This window comes from Hippocampus guttulatus, chromosome 2, assembly GCF_054856545.1.
Source record: "Hippocampus guttulatus isolate MCC_2025c chromosome 2, RoL_Hgut_1.0, whole genome shotgun sequence".
Lineage (NCBI taxonomy): Eukaryota > Metazoa > Chordata > Actinopteri > Syngnathiformes > Syngnathidae > Hippocampus > Hippocampus guttulatus.
In genome coordinates, this window is record NC_141262.1 from 23,439,129 (window position 1) to 23,459,534 (window position 20,406).

At 45.4% G+C, this 20,406-nt stretch overlaps 4 protein-coding genes across 5 annotated transcripts; 3 read left to right on the forward strand and 1 right to left on the reverse strand.

The window, feature by feature from the left end:
* Positions 1-928: 928 nt before the first annotated feature.
* LOC147209091 (uncharacterized) lies at positions 929-8,731 on the forward strand. Its single transcript, XM_086131882.1, has 5 exons — positions 929-1,106; positions 1,209-1,273; positions 1,355-2,961; positions 4,135-8,639; positions 8,714-8,731. Exons 1-5 carry the CDS (start codon positions 951-953, stop codon positions 8,729-8,731), a joined length of 6,351 nt encoding a protein of 2,116 aa, XP_085988008.1. The 5' UTR covers positions 929-950.
* Positions 8,732-9,111: 380 nt separating this feature from the next.
* On the forward strand, positions 9,112-11,211 carry LOC147209092 (uncharacterized). Its single transcript, XM_086104686.1, has 4 exons — positions 9,112-9,272; positions 9,379-9,443; positions 10,321-10,466; positions 10,554-11,211. The coding sequence occupies exons 1-4, from the start codon at positions 9,243-9,245 to the stop codon at positions 10,637-10,639; spliced, it is 327 nt and encodes a 108-aa protein (XP_085960812.1). The 5' UTR covers positions 9,112-9,242; the 3' UTR covers positions 10,640-11,211.
* A 927-nt stretch (positions 11,212-12,138) lies between these two features.
* Positions 12,139-16,505, forward strand: LOC147209093 (claudin domain-containing protein 1-like). Its single transcript, XM_086104696.1, has 4 exons — positions 12,139-12,602; positions 13,562-13,669; positions 13,884-14,021; positions 15,001-16,505. Exons 1-4 carry the CDS (start codon positions 12,311-12,313, stop codon positions 15,219-15,221), a joined length of 759 nt encoding a protein of 252 aa, XP_085960822.1. The 5' UTR covers positions 12,139-12,310; the 3' UTR covers positions 15,222-16,505.
* Positions 16,254-20,203, reverse strand: LOC147209094 (N-acyl-aromatic-L-amino acid amidohydrolase (carboxylate-forming) B-like). 2 transcript variants are annotated; one of them, XM_086104689.1, is made up of 7 exons: positions 20,020-20,203; positions 19,645-19,926; positions 19,167-19,362; positions 18,983-19,076; positions 17,554-17,661; positions 17,370-17,482; positions 16,254-16,794 (listed from the first exon to the last, which is right to left on the reverse strand). In XM_086104689.1, exons 1-7 carry the CDS (start codon positions 20,148-20,150, stop codon positions 16,552-16,554), a joined length of 1,167 nt encoding a protein of 388 aa, XP_085960815.1. In that variant the 5' UTR covers positions 20,151-20,203; the 3' UTR covers positions 16,254-16,551. The 2 variants fall into 2 exon arrangements, with proteins under 2 accessions (XP_085960815.1, XP_085960821.1); XM_086104695.1 differs by having other exon boundaries at positions 19,645-19,943; positions 20,020-20,164.
* Between the last annotated feature and the right edge of the window lie 203 nt (positions 20,204-20,406).

Here is a 20,406-nt window from a genome sequence, read left to right on the forward strand (position 1 = left end):
CAACCACTGAGCCAGAAACATCGGCTCCCACAACAGCAGCAGCCCTGACGACATCTCCAGCCACAAGTGAAACATTCACACCTACTGGAGTGACAACAGAGGAAGCTACGACTGAAACAACAGCTGGAGCCATGACTGCAGCATCTGAAACAACCACTGAGACAGAAACATCAGCTCCCACAACAACAGCAGCCCTGACAACATCTGCAGCAACAAGTGAAATATCAACACCTGATGGGGTGGCAACTGGGGCAGGAACTACTGAAGCAACAGCTGGAACCACTACTGCAGCTTCTGAAACAATCACTGAGCCAGAAACATCGGCTCCCACAACAGTAGCAGCCCTGACGACATCGACAGACACAAGTGAAATATTAACACCTGCTGGAGTGACAACAGAGGAAGCTACGACTGAAACAACAACTGGAGCCACGACTGCAGAATCTAAAACAACCACTGAGACAGAAACATCATCTCCCACAACAACAGCAGCCCTGATGACATCTGCAGCAACAAGTGAAATACCGACGCCTGATGGGGTGGCAACTGGGGCAGGAACTACTGAAACAACAGTTGGAGCCACAACTGCAGCAGTGACAACACTTGCAGAAACAATAACAGCTGCGACAACAACAGCAGCAGAAACAATAACAGCTGCCGCAACAACAACAGTGGCGAAACCCGATCAAACAACGACAGCTGCCACAATAATAGACTTTACCACAACAGCAGACAGGACACCTGCAGAAACAACAACTCCTGCTGCAACAACAGTTGCCACAACAATAGGCTCTTCTACAAAGGCAGCTATGACATCTATGGGAACAGCAACAGCAGGAACAACAACAGTTGACACAACAGCAGCGCTCACAACAACTGCGGAAACAACAACAGCCGAAGTGGCAACATCTGTCAAAACAACAGTTGCCACAACAATAGACTTTACAACAATGGCAATGACGACATCTGCAAAAAAAACAACAGACACGATTGCCACAATTGCCAAACGAGTTACTTTCAGATCTCTTCAAAGCACCTTTACAAGTGATTTGCAGGATCCAAACTCTGCGGCTTATCAAAACAGAGCAGACATGATCAAGGCACAAGTAAGTCATATAAAAAAAAAAGACGTCACATTATGAAATATGATAACAGTGATAAATTCAAACCAATGTCATTGACGCCCCAACCTGCATCCCTCTCTACAGCTTACACCGATATTTTCTGAAGCATTTCCTTCCTCCTTCGTGATCATCATCATCATCACATTCAGGTACTTTGCTGTTGTGGTTTAACAGGTGAAATACAGAAAGTATTTCCAGTTGACAAAGTTTTTTTGTGATTTCTTCTGCAGGAGTGGCTCAGTCGTCAACGTCATGGATGTTGAGTTCACAGATACATCGACACCAAGTGACACCCAAATTGCGGAGGTCTTGTCCGATGCGGCTTTAATTGTCAGTGGCTTTGACATTGAAACTGCCTCCATTACTGTTGAGTCAACAGCCATAGCTGCGTCAACAACACAATCTGCTGTCACAACTGCTGCTTTGACAACCACAGAAGTAACTACAGCAATGACGACAGCTACTCAGACAGCTGTACAAGCCTCTACAACGGCAACGGTGGTGGTGACTTCTGCACCAACAAATTCGAACACTGATCCCCCATCAGTCGCAACAGCAACGGGCATGTTGACAACTCCTTCTCAGACAACAACTGATGGAACTTCACTGACGGCGACCGATGTGACAACTGCCGTCGCCACAACAAGGGAGTCAACAACTCTTGTTGAAACAACAGAAGAAAAATCTGCTCTCTCAACAACATCAGGACTGCCAACAACCGTTGAGACAACTGCACAAACATCAGCTCCCACAACAACTGCAGCGTTGACGTCTGCCGTCACAAGTGAAACATTAACGCCTGCTGAAGTGTCAACGGGGGGAGCAAGTGCTGAAACAATAGCTGTAGCCACAACTACAGTATCTGACACAACAGCACAGAACACTGTGCAAACATCATCTCCCACAACGACAGCAGCCCTGACAACATCTGCAGCCACAGGTGAAACATTAACACCTGCTGGAGTGGCAACAGAGGAAGCGACTACTGAAACAACAGCTCTAGCCACGACCGGAGAATCTGAAACAACCACCAAGACAGAAACATCGGCTCCCACAACAACAGCAGCCCTGACAACATCTGCAGCAACGAGTGAAATATCAACGCCTGATGGTGTGGCAACTGGGGCAGGAACTACTGAAACAACACCTGGAGCCATGACTGCAGAATCTGAAACAACCACTGCGACAGAAGCATCAGCGACCACAACAGAAGCCCTGAAAACATCTGCAGCAACAAGTGAAATATTAACACCTGCTGGAGTGGCAACAGAGGAAGCTACGACTGAAACAACAACTGTAGCCACGACCGCAGAATCTGAAACAACCACTGAGACAGAAACATCGGCTCCCACAACAACAGCAGCCCTGACAACATCTGAAGCAACAAGTGAAATCTCAACGCCTGATGGGGTGGCAACTGGGGCAGGAACTACTGAAACAACAGCTGGAGCCACGACTGCAGAATCTGAAACACCCACTGCAACAGAAACATCAGCTCCCGTAACAACACCAGCCCTGACAACATCTGCAGCCACAAGTGAAACATCAATGCCTGATGGAGTGGCAACTGGGGCAGGAACAACTCAAACAACAGCTCAAGCCACGACCACAGAATCTGAAACAACCATCGAGACAGAAACATTGGGTCCCGAAACTACAGCAGCCCTGATGACATCTGCAGCAACAAGTGAAACAGCAACGCCTGATGGGGTGGCAACTGGGGCAGGAACAACTAAAACAACAGCTGGAGCCATGACTGCAGAATCTGAAACAAACACTGCGACAGAAACATTAGCTCCCACAACAACAGATGCCCTGACGACATCTGCAGCAACGAGTGAAACATTAACACCTGCTGAAGTGGCAACAGAGGAAGCTACTACTGATGCAACAGCTGGAGCCACAACTGCAGAATCTGAAAAAAACACTGAGACAGAAACATCAGCTCCCACAGCAACAGATGCCCTGACGACATCTGCAGCAACGAGTGAAACATTAACACCTGCTGAAGTGGCAACTGGGGCAGGAACTACTGATGCAACAGCTGGAGCCACGACTGCAGAATCTGAAACAACCACTGAGACAGAAACATCAGCTCCCACAACAACAGAAGCCCTGACAACATCTGCAGCAAGAAGTGAAACATTAACACCTGCTGAAGTGGCAACAGAGGAAGCGACTACTGAAACAACAGCTCTAGCCACAACTGGAGAATCTGAAACAACCACAGAGATAGAAACATCGGCTCCCACAACAACAGCAGCCCTGACAACATCAGCAGCAACAAGTGACATATCAACGCCTGATGGCGTGGCAACTGGGGCAGGAACAACTGAAACAACAGCTGGGGCCACGAACGCAGAATCTGAAACAACCACTGAGAGTGAAACATCGGCTTCCCCAACAACAGCAGCCTTGGCGACATCTGCAGTCACAAGTGAAACGTTAACACCTGCTGGAGTGGCAACAGAGGAAGCTACTACTGAAACAACAGCTGTCGCCACGACCGCAGAACCTGAAACAACCACGGAGACAGAAACATCGGCTCCCCCAACAACAGCAGCCCTGACAACATCTGGAGCAACAAGTGAAACATCAACACCTGATGGGGTGGCAACTGGGGGAGGAACTACTGAAGCAACAGCTGGAGCCACGACTGCAGAATCTGAAACAACCACTGAGACAGAAACATCAGCTCCCACAGCAACAGATATCCTGACAACATCTGCAGCCACAAGTGAAATATCAACGCCTGATGGGGTGGCAACCGGGGCAGGAACTACTGAAACAACAGCTGGAGCCACGACCGCAGATTCTGAAACAACCACTGAGACAAAAACATTGGCTCCCACAACTACAGCAACCCTGACAACATCTGCAGCCACAGGTGAAACATTAACACCTGCTGGAGTGGCAACAGCGGAAGCTACTACTGAAACAACAGCTTTAGCCACAACCGCAGAACCTGAAACAACCACTGAGACAGAAACATTGGCGCCCCCAACAACAGCAGCCGTGGCGACATCTGCAGCCACAAGTGAAACATTAACACCTGCTGGAGTGGCAACAGAGGAAGCTACTACTGAAACAACAGCTGTAGCCACGACCGGAGAATCTGAAACAACCACCAAGGCAGAAACATCGTCTCCCACAACACTAGCAGCCCTGACAACATCTGCAGCAACAAGTGAAATATCAACGCCTGATGGGGTGGCAACTGGGGCAGGAACGACTGAAACAACAGCTGGAGCCACGACTGCAGCATCTGAAACAACCACTGAGAGTGAAACATCGGCTCCCCCAACAACAGCAGCCCTGACAACATCTGCAGCAACGAGTGAAACATTAACACCTGCTGAAGTGGCAACAGAGGAAGCGACTACTGAAACAACAGCTCTAGCCACGACCGGAGAATCTGAAACAACCACCAAGACAGAAACATCGGCTCCCACAACAACAGCAGCCCTGACAACATCTGCAGCAACGAGTGAAATATCAACGCCTGATGGGGTGGCAACTGAGGCAGGAACTACGGAAACAACAGCTGGAGCCACGACTGCAGCATCTGAAAATAACACTGAGAGTGAAACATCGGCTCCCACAACAACAGAAGCCCTGACAACATCTGCAGCAACGAGTGAAACATTAACACCTGCTGAAGTGGCAACAGAGGAAGCGACTACTGAAACAACAGCTCTAGCCACGACCGGAGAATCTGAAACAACCACCGAGACAGAAACATCGGCTCCCACAACAACAGCAGCCCTGACAACATCTGCAGCAACAAGTGAAACATTAACACCTGCTGGAGTGACAACAGAGGAAGCTACTACTGAAAAAACAGTTCTAGCCACGACCGGAGAATCTCAAACAACCACAGAGACTGAAACAACGGCTCCCACAACAACAGCAGCCCTGACAACATCTGCAGCAACAAGTGACATATCAACGCCTGATGGCGTGGCAACTGGGGCAGGAACGACTGAAACAACAGCTGGGGCCACGACCGCAGAATCTGAAACAACCACTGAGAGTGAAACATCGGCTCCCCCAACAACAGCAGCCTTGGCGACATCTGCAGCCACAAGTGAAACGTTAACACCTGCTGGAGCGGCAACAGAGGAAGCTACTACTGAAACAACAGCTGTCGCCACGACCGCAGAACCTGAAACAACCACGGAGACAGAAACATCGGCTCCCCCAACAACAGCAGCCCTGACAACATCTGGAGCAACAAGTGAAACATCAACACCTGATGGGGTGGCAACTGGGGCAGGAACTACTGAAGCAACAGCTGGAGCCACGACTGCAGAATCTGAAACAACCACTGAGACAGAAACATCAGCTCCCACAGCAACAGATATCCTGAAAACATCTGCAGCAACAAGTGAAACATTTACACCTGCTGGAGTGGCAACAGAGGAAGCTACGACTGAAACAACAGCTCTAGCCATGACTGCAGAATCTGAAACAACCACCAAGACAGAAACATTAGCTCCCACAACAACAGATGCCCTGACGACATCTGCAGCAACGAGTGAAACATTAACACCTGCTGAAGTGGCAACAGAGGAAGCTACTACTGATGCAACAGCTGGAGCCACAACTGCAGAATCTGAAAAAACCACTGAGACAGAAACATCAGCTCCCACAGCAACAGATGCCCTGACGACATCTGCAGCAACGAGTGAAACATTAACACCTGCTGAAGTGGCAACAGAGGAAGCGACTACTGAAACAACAGCTCTAGCCACAACCGGAGAATCTGAAACAACCACCGAGACAGAAACATCGGCTCCCACAACAACAGCAGCCCTGACAACATCAGCAGCAACAAGTGACATATCAACGCCTGATGGCGTGGCAACTGGGGCAGGAACAACTGAAACAACAGCTGGGGCCACGAACGCAGAATCTGAAACAACCACTGAGAGTGAAACATCGGCTTCCCCAACAACAGCAGCCTTGGCGACATCTGCAGTCACAAGTGAAACGTTAACACCTTCTGGAGTGGCAACAGAGGAAGCTACTACTGAAACAACAGCTTTAGCCACAACCGCAGAACCTGAAACAACCACTGAGACAGAAACATTGGCGCCCCCAACAACAGCAGCCGTGGCGACATCTGCAGCCACAAGTGAAACGTTAACACCTGCTGGAGTGGCAACAGAGGAAGCGACTACTGAAACAACAGCTGTCGCCATGACCGCAGAATCTGAAACAACCACTGAGACAAAAACATTGGCTCCCACACCTACAGCAACCCTGACGACATCTGCAGCCACAGGTGAAACATTAACACCTGCTGGAGTGGCAACAGAGGAAGCTACTACTGAAACAACAGCTGTCGCCACGACCGGAGAATCTGAAACAACCACCGAGGCGGAAACATCGTCTCCCACAACAACAGCAGCCCTGACAACATCTGCAGCAACAAGTGAAATCTCAACGCCTGATGGGGTGGCAACTGGGGCAGGAACGACTGATGCAACAGCTGGAGCCACAACTGCAGAATCTGAAAAAAACACTGAGACAGAAACATCAGCTCCCACAGCAACAGCAGCCCTGACAACATCGGCAGCAACGAATGAAATATCAACGCCTGATGGGGTGGCAACTGGGGCAGGAACGACTGAAACAACAGCTGGAGCCACGACTGCAGCATCTGAAACAACCACTGAGAGTGAAACATCGGCTCCCCCAACAACAGCAGCCCTGACAACATCTGGAGCAACAAGTGAAACATCAACACCTGATGGGGTGGCAACTGGGGCAGGAACTACTGATGCAACAGCTGGAGCCACGACTGCAGCATCTGAAAAAAACACTGAGAGTGAAACATCGGCTCCCACAACAACAGAAGTCCTGACAACATCTGCAGCAACGAGTGAAACATTAACACCTGCTGAAGTGGCAACAGAGGAAGCGACTACTGAAACAACAGCTCTAGCCACGACCGGAGAATCTGAAACAACCACCGAGACAGAAACATCGGCTCCCACAACAACAGCAGCCCTGACAACATCTGCAGCAACAAGTGAAACATTAACACCTGCTGGAGTGACAACAGAGGAAGCTACTACTGAAAAAACAGTTCTAGCCACGACCGGAGAATCTCAAACAACCACCGAGACTGAAACAACGGCTCCCACAACAACAGCAGCCCTGACAACATCTGCAGCAACAAGTGACATATCAACGCCTGATGGCGTGGCAACTGGGGCAGGAACGACTGAAACAACAGCTGGGGCCACGACCGCAGAATCTGAAACAACCACTGAGAGTGAAACATCGGCTCCCCCAACAACAGCAGCCTTGGCGACATCTGCAGCCACAAGTGAAACGTTAACACCTGCTGGAGCGGCAACAGAGGAAGCTACTACTGAAACAACAGCTGTCGCCACGACCGCAGAACCTGAAACAACCACTGAGACAGAAACATCGGCTCCCCCAACAACAGCAGCCCTGACAACATCTGGAGCAACAAGTGAAACATCAACACCTGATGGGGTGGCAACTGGGGCAGGAACTACTGAAGCAACAGCTGGAGCCACGACTGCAGAATCTGAAACAACCACTGAGACAGAAACATCAGCTCCCACAGCAACAGATATCCTGACAACATCTGCAGCAACAAGTGAAACATTTACACCTGCTGGAGTGGCAACAGAGGAAGCTACGACTGAAACAACAGCTCTAGCCACGACCGCAGAATCTGAAACAACCACCGAGACAGAAACATCGGCTCCCACAACAACAGCAGCCCTGACGACATCTGGAGCAACAAGTGAAACATTTACACCTGCTGGAGTGACAACAGAGGAAGCTACGACTGAAACAACAGCTCTAGCCACGACCGCAGAATCTGAAACAACCACTGCGACAGAAGCATCAGCTCCCACAACAACAGCAGCTCTGACAATCTCTGCAGCAATGAGTGAAATATCAACGCCTTCTGTGGTGGCAACTGGGGCAGCAGCTGTTGAAACAACAGCTGGAGCCACGACTGCTGAATCAGAAACTACGCGTCAGACAACTATACAAACATCGGCTCCCACCACAACAGTCACCTTGACAACATCATTAGCAAGCAGTGAAACATTCACACTTTCTGTCTCATCTGTGCTGACGAGTGGAGCAACAGCAAAGTCTGTTACAACCGCAGAAACAACTGCGCCCACCACAGAGTTTATGTCAACTCCGGAGGCAACTGGGGCAACATCACATCCTACAAGCGCAGCAGTGCCAGCAGCATCCGAGACGGCATCACCTGCTCTGACAACAATGGCCATTGGCGCCACCACAACAGAATCAGCAACACCTGTTGAAACAACTGTGCAAACATTACTGCCAACAACAGCGGCGTCCCCGGCATCCGAGGCGACAAATACGGCGGCTTCTCAGACGACAATCTTGCAGACAAGTGTATCAACATCAACTGCAGCCACAACATCAGAACCTGCTCCCCCAACGGCGGCAGGAACAACAACAAGAACAACTGTACAACCATTAACTGCAACAACAGGGACACCTCATCCCACACCTTCAGAAACATCAACAGCTGGATTTGAATCTGTCACAACATCTAGAATCACGGCGACACCTGATCTGACAACAACAAAAGCAATCACTGTCGCGAAAACATCTTCTAAAGCAACTACACAATCAGTCCAAACAACAGCAACTGCATTGCCGACAACCGCCGAAGGTGCGAAAGGGACCACAACGATAACATCACCACCCCCCGCAGCAGTGACGGGAACTCCAGCACAAGTGACAACCACAGCAACACTTCCCGAAACTAAACCCACCACGGGAAATGCAGCGACAAATTCCACGACAGGAAATGCCGCAACAAATTCTGTCACAAAAAACACAGCGACAAATTCTGTCACAGGAATTTCAGCGACAAATCCCAAGACAGGGAATGCTGCGACAAATCCCACAACAGGAAATGCTGCCGCGACAGGAATTTTCACAACAACCGTGCCAGGAGCAACACATGTGGCAACTACGACGACGGCAACTGCCGTTACCATAATAATTCGGCGAGTTTCTTTCCGATCTCTTCAGAGCACATTTACGAATGACCTGCTGAATCAGTCGTCTTCCCAGTTCATGTTTCGATCGACCATGATAAAAAGCCAGGTAAGAAACACGGAAGAAAATTGATAAACTACTGGTCACTGGAGTTATGTTATTTTACCAATGAATTGCTACGAAAGCACTCAGTTGTTTGTTTTCCTTTTTGCAGCTCCAACCATTATTCCAAAGGGCATTTCCTTCCATCTTCAGGATCCTGATTGTCATCGGATTCAGGTAACGTGCTCGTGCTGATTTTGTTGGCTTATCGCATGGATGCTGACGAGTGGTTATTCAGCACAAAAACAAACTCTTGTTTTCAGTTCCTGGAAACGAATTTGTCTCTCTAAAACTTTTGAGTCCAAAGTCAAAATATTCAGCTCATTCGGGACAGCGGTTACTACAGTGGACAGCTCATCGTGTTCGTAGGTTACAGGGTGCATCCAAGGGTTACTTTTTCCTACAAATCCCGCCATTTTTCATGACAAAAAAATCCTCTACAAATGGACGAACATTTTCGTTTTGTTCTTCCACATTTTGCTACTTTACTGCATTATTATTCAAGCCACTTCAACGTCAAAATGTTCAGCCCATTCAGGACATATGCAGTACTATTTCGATATTCCACAATTCCAAAATAAAATTTCCAACTCAATGCAGAAATGTTAAAAAAAACAAAAACAACTTTAACTCAACCTATCACATTTCTCATTTTCAAATTTGTGGAACTATTTTCCCCATCCCCCAAATTCCCATTTTTTCAGAACTCCACACACTAATATTACCAAATGAAGGCACATTTTAAATCCTTACATCTTTCTTCCACATTTCCCAACCGAATGAAACCTTCCATTCTCGAGTTACTCCTCTGCTCTATATTATCACGTTAGCAATTTTGCAATACTTCTTAGTGTTCACAATTTGAACATTTGTCGTTATAGTAGTACCATTAGTAAGGATTTTTTTAAAAATTCCCCAGGCAGTAACAGAGCTGTTGTAATTTTCAGTTCAGTGTCCAGCCTTCTGCTTTCAGTGCTCATTTCTTGAGACGGAAAAAAAGAAAAATTTTCTTCTTCAATTAATATTGCATATATTTTGTCCTTTTCACTGGCAGACGTGGCTCAGTCATCAACGATATGGACCTCCAGTTTAACAACATGGCCCCAAACAACACGGCAATTTCCGAGGTCCTGATTGACGCCGCCTCAGTTGTCAGCGGCTTTGACATTGAGCAAAGTTCCATCACCGTTGAAGGAATTGGTACGTTTGTTTGTTTGTTTTCAATTAATCTCAAACAGAATTAGAGTTGCTCTAAATTGGAACTAAAATGAGATTGTGTTTTTCCAGTAACGAGCGGAGCGAGCCGCAAGACCAGCCTGGTCAGCGCATCCTGTCTGGCGGCTCTTTCGTGGATCCTGTCCACACAGCAATAAAGTGTCAGCACTGACCAAGTCACATTCAGCACTGCTATCAATTTTATTTAAGTTCTATTTAAATGCAAAAATTCCATCAATGACTGAATTTTTTTTTTTTTCCTGAAGTGGGGAGTCAGCCCCCAGCCCGGCTTTCTCTTGACATGCTAGTCAGTAGGCAGGCCGACACGGAATGTCACCCATTTTGGTTTGAAGCAGCCATTTTAGTTTTTTTTAGCTATTTCCAGCGGACATTCACTGAGCACCACAAGTCAGAGCCAGATCAAATGACGGCTGTCCCACCCTAAGAAATTCATCAGCGCCCCTTACTGGCAGTCATCAATGAAAAGACGTCTTCCTCCCCAACTTGCAGTTTTAATTATTTAATTTTACCACAGGGTTTCAAACCAGATATGCACTTTCAGAGGTATTTTTGTGGTTATTAAATTGTCAATTTAATATATTCTATTTAACGCACAATGACCATGGTTATTATTTATCGAATAAGGACAATGCAATGCCATTCATGTATGCATCTAATGCCGTGAGACCCAATAATAATAAAAAAAAGGTGTCTTCGAGTTTGCGTGATGGTTATTTGAAGGTTCTGACCGGCTATACGTGGGATATGAAAAGAACGACCGATGACATTTCCTACAATAACATGACACAATAGGCGGGTACACTTGTTGTTCTTGATGCCAGTGGATCAGGTTTGGCAGAATAATAACACAAGGCAGGGCCCCTTTGTCAGAGACTTGAAGTGGCACTTTGTTTTGTTTTGGGGTTTTTTTTGTTTTCACCCACCCACACAAAAGCAATACAAAAGCCAATTTTCTTCATAACAGCCGCATTGGATGAACATACAATGTGAGGCACTCCTCAACATACATGCATGACATCAGCAGAAAGCCCACAGCCATACGGAGAAAATATGAATTCATCGCTCACTGCAAACAATCAACAATTATTAAAATATATATTGTTCATATGAATACATGTCATCCATTTAAACGTCATTATATTACAATAAAAGATTACACTTTTTTAAATTGCTTCAGTTGTATTGTTCAGTATCACAAATTATCTAATAATAATTTGAAAGAAAAGCTTTGAATCACATTAAAATATGAAAAAAAATGTAACATACATTTCTTCACCACTTATCACTTTCTATCTATGAAAAGTTGCTGATGGAAGAAACTTTTCAGGAAAATCTAATTATTAGTTTATATTATACCCATATTATATTTTTATGTATTTTATTTTATACCAATATTCCAATAGTATTTCAAATGTTATTTACAATTTGAAATTGCTGCAAATCATTCCCGCTATTGTCAGTAATTTACGGCCTTTTCAAGAAAGATCTCAAGTCAACAGTTGGTTCAGATTTACCTTCGTTTTAAAAAAGAGAGACTAATAAAAAATATTTTCAAATTTATATTCCAAATTCATAAGAAAATGTAAATTATTTTGGAGGCGGCCGGAAGAGGAAAAGGTGACGGATTAGCGCAAACCGCCCGATGGGCTCGACAGTAAAACCGAGCACCATCTGTGGAAGTGGGCCACGGGGGCGGGGACACACGGCGACAGCAGCGACGACGGCGCCTCATCCCGGCGGGAGAGCTCGGACTCAGGACTCGCGTGATGCTCACACCCGCCCTCCTCCTCCACTCGTGACGTGAAACAATGGTGGACAACCGCTACGCCACGGCGTTGGTGATCGCCTGCGTACTCAGCCTCATGGCCACCGTGTATCTGTGCGTGGGCATGGGCACGCAGCACTGGTACCAGTACAGCAGCCCGCCAGTACGCGGCGAGGCCAACGTGTCCGAGCTGCGCGGCCTCTACGACGAGTTCATGGACGGAGAATTTGATGAGAAGACCGACAGCGACACTTTGTTCCGACTCAACGGCAGCGTGGGCCTGTGGTGGCGCTGCGTGCTCGTGCCCGCCGCCGCGCACTGGTACAAGGAACCGGGTACGTGCATACGACACGCTTTCCCTTAGGGGGGGTCGGCAGTCCGGGGGATGCGCGGAAACGTCCCGAATTACAGTCGCCATTTGACGTCCCGTCACTTGGGACACTTTGGTGACCTCTTGTGGATGGATGGCGACAGAACCTGGTCTCTCGGCCGTTTTGAAAGCGTTGTTCGCATCAAATATTTAATACCTACTCAAATATTGTCATTGTCAGTTATTTTATAAATATGTGTCTCAGTAAACCTAATATTTAAGAGTGCCAGAAAAAACACATTCGCGTAAAATAATAAGAAAATAGAATGTCACAATGAACAAGGAAATTTAGTTTCTGGTTCTTCGGGTTCCTGTAGTACCCTCTGGTGGACGCTTGGCAAACAAACCCGTCCCCTCGGGTGTTTTCAAGAACGGTTCGACAAAAAGTGCAGCTTTTTCTCGAATCAGTTTTGAAATCTGTTTCTGAAAAACACTTTTTCAAGAAGTGATTCATCTTCAAAATACTAATTATATTACATTTAAGCAAATCTAAATATTTCGAGCTCTTTGCCGATTAAAAAATGTGACTAAATTTTGCCACTATCGATTATTTTGGAGACGTTTCAGATCATGTAAATTAGGTTAAAAATACTATGTAATATGGTTGGAGTAAATGTATATATGGAGTGCTAATTTTCAAAAACAATGCTCAAATTCTGTTGAGTTCAAGTAAAAAAAAATACAAAAACCATTACATTGAAGGAAAAAATGAACAGAAATAAATGTCATACCTCAGACTGACGCCTTCTTGGTGACCACAATATGGACAGCTGACGTGGCATCTGTAAAGCTGACATTTTACAAGGTCATTAGATATTGTTACTCACCAATTCCTCTGCAGACCATTTTGAGTGAGATATCACATCGCTGCTATCTCAATTTAGCTTGCCGTTTTAACACGTATTCCTATTTTGATCATCTCAGGCGCCAAGATGGTGTTGCGGTGCCGAAGCTTCACCGTGCAGCAGCAGCTCATGCCCAAATACAAGGAACCCGGAAACCACAACAGTGGAGAGGACATGCTGCGCACATGTAAGTCCAACGGCCATATATGTAAGAATTGCTCTGGGAAATGACGGTACCATCTGCTGAGCTCCTCACTTCATTGCTATTGGTGCAGTTACAACTTTGCCTCGCAACAAGTGATGTGAAGAGTTACGATAGCGTTGATTTTTCAAATTAATCATATATTCATCATAATGAAACGGTCGCCAAACAGTCCAACTTGCCTGGTGTTTTTTCGTAGACTTGTGGCGATTCCAGTTCCTCCTGCCACTCGTTTCTCTGGGCCTGGAGGTCTTGGCGGGTCTGATCGGTTTCTGCGCCTGCCTCTGCCGAAGCCTCACGCCCACCCTTGCCATTGGTGTACTTCACCTGTTAACAGGTAACTCCTTAGACTTGCTTCATGAAGAAAAAAAACAAAGACAAAAAGAGAGTAAAGCTGTATTTTCCCCAAGGGGGGGGGAAAGTCTTCATTTGAAGAGAATAAATCCGTTGTATTTTTCCGGATAAAGTTGTACTTTCAGAATGAAGTTGTATTATGAGGGGGAGGGGGAAAAAAAAGAATGCTAACAAAAAAATTACCGTATTTTCCGGACTATAAGTCGCTCCTGAGTATAAGTCGCACCAGCCATAAAATGCATAATAAAGAACAAAAACACATATTAGTCGCACTGGAGTATAAGTCGCATTTTGGGGGGAAATTTATGTGATAAAATCCAACACTAAGAACCTACATGCCATCTTTGAAGGCAAATTTTTTTTTTTAATTATTGTTTTTATCAAATAAAACAACAGGCTGAATAAGAGTACGATATGCTAACGTTACTTGACGCATAAACAATGAACTGAGAATGTGCCTGGTATGTTCACGTAGCATATTAAGAGTTATTCAGATAACTGTAGCATAATGATCACACTAACAAGTTTACCAAACCATCAGTGTCACTCCAAATCACTAAATCCAATGAAATTTTAATCCTCGGTGTCACTTTAGTCAACTTCGGAGATAGAAGAGACGGTGCTTCCTCTTCTACTTCGCTGACGTCAGAGTCATCGTAGTTTTTTTTTGTCAATGTCGAAAGCATTCAACGCAGGCCTAGAGCCCCCTCTTGCGGTTTAATGTGAAAATAACATGTCAAATGACGGAGTGTGATAATTATTTCACACATAAATATGAAAAAAACTGTGACTTATAGTCCGGAAAATATGGTAATTGAAAAGAATAAAAGACCACAAAGTTATGTTTTTTTCCCAGAAAAATAAATCGTAAGAGAATAACGTTCTAAAATTTGAGCTCAGGGGAATTTTTTTAAAAATACGGTACATTTAAATGTTTTTCCCCCCCACATCTCGTGATGCAGGTCTGTGCTCACTGGCCACGGTGTGTTGCTACCTCGCGGGGACGGACCTGCTCCACAGGGTCTCCGTGCTTCCCGACAAGGTGGACGCCTCCCTGGGCTGGTCGCTCTACTTGGCGCTCATGTCCTCGCCCCTCCACATGATGGCGGCCGCCCTGCTCGTGTGGGCCGCGCGCAGTCACGGCCGCAACTACTACCGCATGGCCGCCTACCGCGTGGCCTAACCGGCAGGACGACGCCTTTGTCCCCGATGGTCCAAACGGAGGGACTCATTCGTTTGGACCAGCACTTGGTGTAACGGCTGCAATACCGGCGGGCCACTATGTTGAAATGCTGTTTGAAGACAATACAAATGGTTAAATCGTACCTACAGTATGCAGTGAATACTGTATACTTTGGAGTATGAAAATCACATGGGGGGGGGCATAAAATAAATGACTATTTATATATATGTTAAAAAAAAAATCAGGAGATAAACTTTTGAGAAATTATGTTTAAAAAGGTATTCCTATTTTGCTAGGGAAAAAAATCTGAAAATTTTGAGAAAAGAATGTTACAAGAACAAAATCAGAATTTTGTGTGACAAAATATTTCAAGACAGAATCGTTACTAATGATAAAAAAATAAGTCTGTCACGAAAAGGTCATAATATTTCTGGAAAGATGAGAATAGAATTAAAATGTTAATATGAGGGGAAAAAGGCATAGATGTACAAGGTTTTACTTTTGTCAAGGAAAAAAAAAGTTGCCAACCTAAGACAATAGTCTTAGTATTATTATTATTGTATCTTTGGAGAATAAAGGTGTCATGTTACAAGGGAGAATAACCACTAGGTTTCAAAAATCAAGTGTCATTTTTGTGGGGGAGAAACCATCAGTTTTAGGAGGTGGGGCGAAAAACACACTGTTGAAAGCCAAGTGAAAAAAACACCACTGTTGCATTTCGGTTAACAAGGGAGTCTGCCATTCCTTCGTAGAAATTCAAACCTTTTTGTCCTCCGATTTTCTTCTTTTCAGAATGACTGTAGCTCCTTGGTGAATAATTACAACTGTACATTGCTTTGTAAACTAAGTTGGCATTTGTTTATATATTGTTTTGAAGGCTTTTTTTTTGTTTACATTTTGATAGTTGTCGTTTTCACTTGTAAGCGCTTCTTGTGTTTTTTTCCAGTTTCATATGTCCTGTTTTTGTTCGCCCCCCCCCCTTTTTTCCCCCTATTATTTCAGCACACCAACAGAGTAGAAACAACACTAAAATACATTGCTGCAAGCAGATTTTTTTTTAATGAATGTACCCTAACAGCCATATGGCGCTACACCTGCTGCTCGATTTTTTTAAAAGTTGCGGGCTGTTGTGAAGTTCTGCTTTTTGGACATTTAAAAATCCGTAGATTTCAACGACATTCTAGGCAATGACAAATGTTGGTTCAATACGGATGCGACCTGCTCTTGATGTGTGATATGTAAGCGTGCATGTGCCGTTTTGAAATAAAACTTTTTTTTTTCATACGTTTGTGTTGATTGTCCTCAGTGGTGGTGTGGGGTTTTTTTGGTCTCATTCCTCCTCCTCCTCCTGTACTGACACAAAGTTAGCCGGATGCCACTTTTTGTGCACCCGCAGTGTAGGAAGGGTGACACTCCTCTTCCTGGCGAGGTAGAGCGCCACGCCCTTCTCATAATAGGCACACTCGTTGATGAAGAAGGGATAAAGAGGTTCGCTGCCCTTGTAGTGCAGCGTTTGGCCCGAAAACGTCTGGAACATGGGCTCCTCGGGGCGCAGCAGGCAGAAGTCTTGGTCCTGCCAGAAGAGACCTTTTATTTATACCAACTAATCTTCCTGAGAAAATTGTTTGTTTGTTTTTTACAGTCTAAAGTTGTACCTGTCAGAGAACAAAATGGGATTTTCCTCAACAGAAAAAAAAGGGTCTAATTACCACAAATGTTTTTTTTTTCAAGTATTAAGTCATATTTTTTTGAAAAACTTTAAGGATTTTTAAAAATGAATTAATACATCTGACATTTTTTGTGTTTTTGGAAATTTTTGGGTAACTTTTCAGGTTTGAAATTTGATTTTTACCAAGAATGAAGTCACATAAAATTTTTTAAAAAGGCCTTTTTATGAGAATCAAGTCTTATGTAACCCAAAGAGAAAGTAGCTTGATTCTTTAACGAATGAAGTGTTTTTAACAATTATTTTTATTTGATTTAGACAATAAATCTTAATCCTAAGAATACAAAACAAAAAGTTGAAAGATTGTGAGAACAACCGGTTATGTGTTTCGACCGTAAGGTTGTAAACCATTCCTATTCATCATCAGATTTGTCATGAAGAGCAACTCTTTTGAAGTTTCCATCCCTACAAGAGTTTTGTACCTGAAGTTTTGGATGAATCGCCGCCATGATGTTTTGAGTGTCGGCTTCTCTTGGATAGTCAACGTGTCCAACCGCGGTGAATAGGTCTACTGGCCCGCCCTCAAAAACGGCGCCTGAAACCACAGAAGACGAGCAAGTGAGGCAGGACCCGAATCGCCCGCATGCTCACAGTGGTTTCACATACCCGAGTTGAAGAGCCGCACCCAATCGAGCGTGTGCTGCAGGCCGTCTTTCATGGCCGTGTAGATGTCGAACCTCACCACGCCGTGAGGCTGAGGACCGATCTCTAAAGCTGAAAGTACAGATTAGCACCTTGTAATTTTGAGCAGTTTTCAAATGTACAGGAAACTCCCATCAATACAGAGTTGTGACTTCTCTGAACTCTAATCATCTTTCCATTTTAAAACGATAGGAAATGCATGATCCGTTCCAGATCCCTGAAAAGTCTTGGCCGACTCTGATTTGATCATTAAGTTGGGGAAGTTCAAAAAAACACCCAAAAAAAAAAAAAAAAATAACTAACAACCTATGGCCAGCAGATGGCAGCATGGGGTCTTTTCTCGGATGAGATTAGTACTCTGGAATTTACACCGTTACAATAATTTTGTGATTAATTCAAGTACAGTCATACCTCGGTTATCGACCATAATCCGTTCCAGAAGGCTGTTCGAAAAACCCATTTGTTCTAAAACCGAAACCACGCTTTTTAAAAAAAAATCTTTATTTAACACGTCTGTTCACAATGGAACGCTCCACGAGGAAGCGTCACTTCCTCGTCTACCCAAGGCACTTCCTCGTCTAAGGAAGGCGAGAGGAGTCAAGTGACACATTCAAGTGCGCTCGGTTTGGTCAAGAACTGAAATTCGGTCGTCATCCGAGGCATAAAAAAAAAAACTCGAAATTTTTGGTCGAAAACCGATTTGGTCGAGAACAGAGACGTTCGAAAACCGAGGTTTGACTGTATTAGTGATGTTAAATCTAGTACAAAAATTGTGACAAATGAAGACAGAAAATATGACAGATGATTTATATTTTGAAGTAATGCAATAACATAATGTACACACACACACACACACGGCACTATGCACGCACACACACTACTAATTACAACTACTACTAGTAGACAGCCTACAAATAGCTCAAATGTAAAACTGTTACAGTGTATGGATAATTATTTGTTAATACATTATTTTGCGATGCACATTTTCTGGTGTTTTACAGAAGGACGATTTATGTGATTTTGGGTGAAAGCAAACCATATTCTTCTGCTGATCACTATAAGGAGGAATAAAGTCGAAACACTTATTGTGTGATGAAAGAAGTCTATCCTTTCATTTGGTAGTTTCTGTGTTCACACAGTCATAAAACACAACATCCTGTGATCTTTGAAAGATCAGTCAGAATTTTATAAACTGGTTGGCACTTAATAGGTTCTCTTTTTTTAATGGCTGGCATTGAAAGATTTCAGATGGTGTAACATTAGTCATATATGCCTATTCATATCGTCATATCTGTCTAAATGTGTTGCCCCACCGTTTGCATATCCGTTGCGAAGTGAATTTGTAGGTGCGGGTTTTGTACCCTGAACGCATTCATGCAAAAATAACACGTACCGAAACCATGTTTTCCCACTGAATCAAGAGAAAATGACTCCTTGTCGGGGATGTCCAAATGAATGTACCTCACCGGTATGTCTGGCATCTGCCGCTGGAAAAACACGGAAGGCGAACGTCAACATATATTCTCATAAGTAAAATAAATGTATTCACGTGTAAAATTGATTTTTTGGGGGCATACCTGCAGGTATCGGAACGCATGCAAACAGATCCAGTCACAGTCGGAGAAAGCGATGACACACAGGCCCATGTTGGACGTGCTGTTGTGGAGGTCGCAGACGAGATCCACAGCTCGCGGGCTCCCTTTGGGCCCCAGCAGGGCGTCCAGTTCCCGGGCTCGGGTCATCTCGTAGGGGGGCGCATCGGACAAGGGCCCGCTGAGGGTGACGACCGCGGACAAAAGATGGGAAGAAATCAGTGTCACGTGAAGGACTGATTCAATGATGACATGCGCATCCGTTATCCGTAGCGCTTATTCTCACGATGGTTGGCGATATGTGGACAATTGGAATTCTAGCAGACAGCCAAGATCACAACATAAGCATTTTACTGCAGGCCAGGCGATAAGCCAGCAGTCGGCTGCTATTTCAAAGAACTTCAGGACAGAATAGGCAGGACGGGACACTTTGGAATAGAGAGAATAAGTGCAGCAGTCTTACTTGAGGGCGGCGTTGGTGAAGCATCGGTTCAGGTCGGTGTCGAGGTATCGTCGGCCCAGCTGGGTGGCACGTGGGTTTGCCAGCACCGCCCGCACGGACACGTCCCCTCCCGCCTCAGCGCCCGTCACTGTCCTCATTAGCTCCCTGACCAAGTAGACCCCGGAGAGCTCGTTGCCATGGGTACCGCCGCAGACAGCGACCCGAGACAAGCTCGGTAGACGGACCTCCATCTGATTGTACCGCATGCAAATGAGCTTTGGTCTCCCCGTTGGTGGTAATTTGCTGGTGGAAGTGGAAAACTTTACAAATTGATGAAACTAAGGACTATTCGGCATCCAAAAGATCCCAAATGAAGACGTAGGAGTCGTCTCTCACCTGCTCCACCCACCGCCGTTACCTTTCTCTCCCCTCTCACCCGGCCGTTTTCCCGTTGCACCCTTTCGCCGGGCTTTTACACCACTTTCCCTTGAGTCAGCTCTCTGGCTTTTGCACACATTGCGCTGCATCGCAGGCAGGGTGTGTCCCGGGACGGTATCGGATGCCAGAGCAGGGAGACTTTAATGATTTACCCTTCAGATGAGGTCGCAAGCTCAGTGGAGGATGACATCATCCGTTTGGTAAACAATAGTGACAGGGAGGGTGTGTGTGTGTGTGTGGGGGGGGGGGGGGGGGGTCATTTATTTAATCAACTGCAGATGTGGGATGGGAAGGCAAAGTATAAGAAGCACTACAGCAGATCGATAAGGATTTTACATTCTATCC

Excerpts from the sequence above, each read along its gene's own strand:
- LOC147209093 (XM_086104696.1), top strand. The coding sequence starts at position 12,311 with ATGGTGGACAACCGCTACGCCACGGCGTTGGTGATCGCCTGCGTACTC. Across the intron at positions 12,603-13,561 it reads GCACTGGTACAAGGAACCGG|GCGCCAAGATGGTGTTGCGG; the intron begins GTACGTGCATAC and ends TGATCATCTCAG. Across the intron at positions 14,022-15,000 it reads TGTACTTCACCTGTTAACAG|GTCTGTGCTCACTGGCCACG; the intron begins GTAACTCCTTAG and ends CTCGTGATGCAG.
- LOC147209092 (XM_086104686.1), top strand. The coding sequence starts at position 9,243 with ATGTTTCGATCGACCATGATAAAAAGCCAG. Across the intron at positions 9,273-9,378 it reads CGACCATGATAAAAAGCCAG|CTCCAACCATTATTCCAAAG; the intron begins GTAAGAAACACG and ends TCCTTTTTGCAG. Across the intron at positions 10,467-10,553 it reads CATCACCGTTGAAGGAATTG|TAACGAGCGGAGCGAGCCGC; the intron begins GTACGTTTGTTT and ends GTGTTTTTCCAG.
- LOC147209094 (XM_086104689.1), bottom strand. The coding sequence starts at position 20,150 with ATGCAGCGCAATGTGTGCAAAAGCCAGAGAGCTGACTCAAGGGAAAGT. Across the intron at positions 19,927-20,019 it reads AACGGCGGTGGGTGGAGCAG|CAAATTACCACCAACGGGGA; the intron begins GTGAGAGACGAC and ends CACTTCCACCAG. Across the intron at positions 19,363-19,644 it reads TTCACCAACGCCGCCCTCAA|CGGGCCCTTGTCCGATGCGC; the intron begins GTAAGACTGCTG and ends CGTCACCCTCAG.
- LOC147209091 (XM_086131882.1), top strand. The coding sequence starts at position 951 with ATGGCAATGACGACATCTGCAAAAAAAACAACAGACACGATTGCCACA. Across the intron at positions 1,107-1,208 it reads CAGACATGATCAAGGCACAA|CTTACACCGATATTTTCTGA; the intron begins GTAAGTCATATA and ends CCCTCTCTACAG. Across the intron at positions 2,962-4,134 it reads GACGACATCTGCAGCAACGA|CAGCCGTGGCGACATCTGCA; the intron begins GTGAAACATTAA and ends CCCCAACAACAG.